The 3,210-nt window shown below is 50.2% G+C and overlaps 1 protein-coding gene across 1 annotated transcript; it reads left to right on the plus strand.

The window, feature by feature from the left end:
- Positions 1–1,227: 1,227 nt before the first annotated feature.
- Positions 1,228–2,968, plus strand: LOC107134830 (inter-alpha-trypsin inhibitor heavy chain H3-like). Its single transcript, XM_015476853.2, has 3 exons — positions 1,228–1,588; positions 1,673–1,812; positions 2,692–2,968. Exons 1-3 carry the CDS (start codon positions 1,448–1,450, stop codon positions 2,951–2,953), a joined length of 543 nt encoding a protein of 180 aa, XP_015332339.1. The 5' UTR covers positions 1,228–1,447; the 3' UTR covers positions 2,954–2,968.
- The last annotated feature ends 242 nt before the right edge of the window (positions 2,969–3,210 follow it).

Here is a 3,210-nt window from a genome sequence, read left to right on the forward strand (position 1 = left end):
AAATAAAAATAAAGGCATTGTGTCCATCTACAACTAATATATATATATATATATATATATATATATATATATAGAGAGAGAGAGAGAGAGAGAGAGAGAGAGAGAGAGAGCTTCTTCTTGGCTTGAAATATACCTCTAGTTGCCTCTTACCCATCAATAATCGTTCTGCTTTTATTCTCATGCTACATGAAACAGACCTGCTCCTTCTACAGGATTGACAGATCAAATACAGGATCAATATAAACTTCTGATATGTAATGGAGAGTTTTGATACACATATATGTCCCAATATTGCATAGGACATGATGTTAGTTTATTGGGGCAGCCTTACAAAGTACGTGGCCACAGATGAGGAAGCTCAACAAACAGAAACTCCTCATCTCACAGCTCTGGAGGCTGCGAGTCCAAGATCAAGGTGGTGGTGGTGGGCTGGTTCCCCTCCCAGGGCTGGGCGGGAGGGATCTGCTCTAGGCCACCCTTCCTGGCTTGTCAGTGGTCATCTTCTCCCTGGGCCCTCGTGTGGATCTGTATTCCATTTCCCCTTTTTATAAAGACACGAGTCATATTGGATTAGAGCCCACTCAGATGACCTCACTGGATTATGTGTATAAAGAGTCTACCTCCAAATATGGTCACATTCTGAGGAACTGAGGGTTGTGAATTTGGGGAATGCAGTACCCAATTCAACCCCTAAAAGGCATACTTATTTAAAAAAAAATTTTTTTTTAATTTGACTTTCAAATTTCACTGTGAGTTGGATGCTGTATTTCTTTCTCTTTATTTGCTGAACCTGGTCATCTCCGCTGGCATCTCTAGCTCTGCATGTGCACCCGGTGCCTCCCTCCCATCTGTCAGGCTCATATCGCCTCTCCTAGCTAGGCAGCCTTTCTATCCTTCCTTTATTCCTGGCTTTCATCCCAACAAACGTTTCTTCAATATTTTTTTTTTTTTTTGGTACTGGGGTACTGGGGATTGAACCCAGGGGCATTTAATCACTGAGCTACATCCCCAGCCCTTTTTTGTATTTTATTTAGAGACAGAGTCTCACTGAGTTAGCTGCTTAGGGCCTCGCCAAATTGCCGAGGATGGCTTTGAATTCACAAGCCTTTTGCCTCAGCCTCCCGAGCTGCTAGGATTACAGGCGTGTGACACCATGCCCAGCTCATTTCTTGAATACTTTCCATATGCCAAGAACTCTGTCCCTTCTTTCTATTCTTCTAATCTCCATGGGGGAGTGGAGGGAGGGCTCCCATACACTGAAGGGCCCAACCAAGGCCACACAGAAATGAAAACGATGAGGCAGGACTGACTCAGCCCCAGGGGGTTAGATGCCATGTCACAGCATGGGTGAGAGCCAGCCCCTGGGGGCCTGAGATGACCAGCTCTCTGATCTGGACTCCAGGGCTTCTACGATGAGGTGGCTAACCCGCTGTTGACAGGCGTAGAGATGGAGTACCCCCAGAATGCAATCCTGGACCTCACCCAGAACAGTTATCAGCACTTCTATGATGGCTCTGAGATAGTGGTGGCCGGGCGCTTGGCGGACGAGAACATAAACAGCTTCAAGGCAGATGTGAAGGGCCAAGGGGTGAGTGGGGACCTGGGGCCGAGAAGTGCTATCATTGATGGACCCCAGACCTCAAAACCCTCACCTCCTCTCACCCCCACCCAGGCTTTCAACGACCTGACCTTCACAGAGGAGGTGGATGTGAAGGAGATGGAGGAGGCCCTGAAGGAACAAGACTATATTTTTGGGAACTACCTTGAGCGGCTCTGGGCCTACCTCACCATTGAGCAGCTACTGGAAAAAAGGTGACCTTGGCCCACCCTTCACATAACCAGGCCTCACCTTGGGTACCTGGCACTCCTCGGTACCTACCTGGGCCTGCCCCTGTGCCTCACACTGAGGAAGCAAACCTGTCCCTGCTATTTTGCCCTCTTCTTGGCACAGTCAAGGAAATGTTCACCTTTCATCCTGAGGTTCAAGCAAGCAAGCTCTGCTGAGGCCAGCAACCTGGCAGGGCCTGGAGGGTAGGAAGGGCCTTTATACCTGGCTCCCTGCTTCCAGCATGACCCAGTGACAGTGAACAAAACTGAAGGCCGAGCCAGGGGCGGTGGTTCACCCCTGTAATCACAGGAACTTGGGAGGCTGAGGCAAGTTCAAAGCCAGCCTCAGCAACTCAGTAAGACTCTAAGCAACTCAGCAAGACCCTGTCTCTAAATAAAATATAAAAAAGGGCTGGGGATGTGGCTCAGAGGTTAAGTGCCCCTGGGTTCAATCCCTGGTATAAACAAAAACAAAACAAAACAAAATTAAACAAAACCCAAGCCTAGGTTCCAGGCTCTAGTGCCCAGAGGGTAGAGCCGGGCCCACTCAAGAGGGCAGTATCAGCATCCATTCAGATGGGGTCTGGCCCATTCTAAGTGCTTGGCACATGGACACTGTCATGTGGGATTGTCATAGCTCCTTATATTTTATAAGTGGGGAAACTGAGGCCCAGAGAGGATACAGAGTTTGTCCATATGCTCCAGGGGGCTGATGAATCGGTCTCTTCTGAGCCCCAGTGGGCTCCACTATGGGCACCAATTGTGGGATGGGTATCCAATCCTGGTCTGGTTATGGGAGTTGGTGCAGGGGAAGGCAGGCAAGGGCTGTTCTCTGGGCTGAACTGTGTGGCCCCCACTCCACAGAAAGAACGCCCAAGGGGAGGAGAAGGAGAACCTCACAGCCCAGGCCCTGGACCTATCCCTCAAGTACCACTTTGTGACTCCGCTGACCTCCATGGTGGTGACCAAGCCTGAGGACAATGAGGACCAGACAGCCATCGCCGACAAGCCTGGGGAAGGTGGGCACGGAGAGAAGAGGCCAGAATTCAGAGGCTGCCTTCTAGGACCCTGGGCCCTAGGAACTCAGCAGAGGAGTTGGCCGGGCCAGGGAGACCAGACTTCCTGAAGAGGGGCAGGTCTGGAGGCACCAGAAGAGAAACTGGTCAAGGGGTCAGAAAGGTGGTGTGGCAAGAGTGAAGGAGTCAGCCAGGCATGGTGGTGTATACTGGTAATCTAGGCACTTGGGAGGCTGAGGCAAGAGGATCACAAGTTCAAGGCCAGCCTTGGCAACCTGGTGAGGCCATGTCTCAAAACAAAAATATGAATATGTACACACACACACGAGAGAGAGAGAGAGAGAGAGAGAGAGAGAGAGAGAGAGAA

The sequence above is a fragment of the Marmota marmota genome, unplaced genomic scaffold (genome assembly GCF_001458135.2).
Source record: "Marmota marmota marmota unplaced genomic scaffold, marMar, whole genome shotgun sequence".
In the NCBI taxonomy this organism is placed as follows: domain Eukaryota; kingdom Metazoa; phylum Chordata; class Mammalia; order Rodentia; family Sciuridae; genus Marmota; species Marmota marmota.

Coding starts and splice junctions, on each gene's coding strand:
- LOC107134830 (XM_015476853.2), top strand. CDS start 1,448: ATGGAGTACCCCCAGAATGCAATCCTGGACCTCACCCAGAACAGTTAT. Junction 1,589..1,672: donor CAGATGTGAAGGGCCAAGGG/GTGAGTGGGGAC, acceptor ACCCCCACCCAG/GCTTTCAACGACCTGACCTT. Junction 1,813..2,691: donor GAGCAGCTACTGGAAAAAAG/GTGACCTTGGCC, acceptor CCCACTCCACAG/AAAGAACGCCCAAGGGGAGG.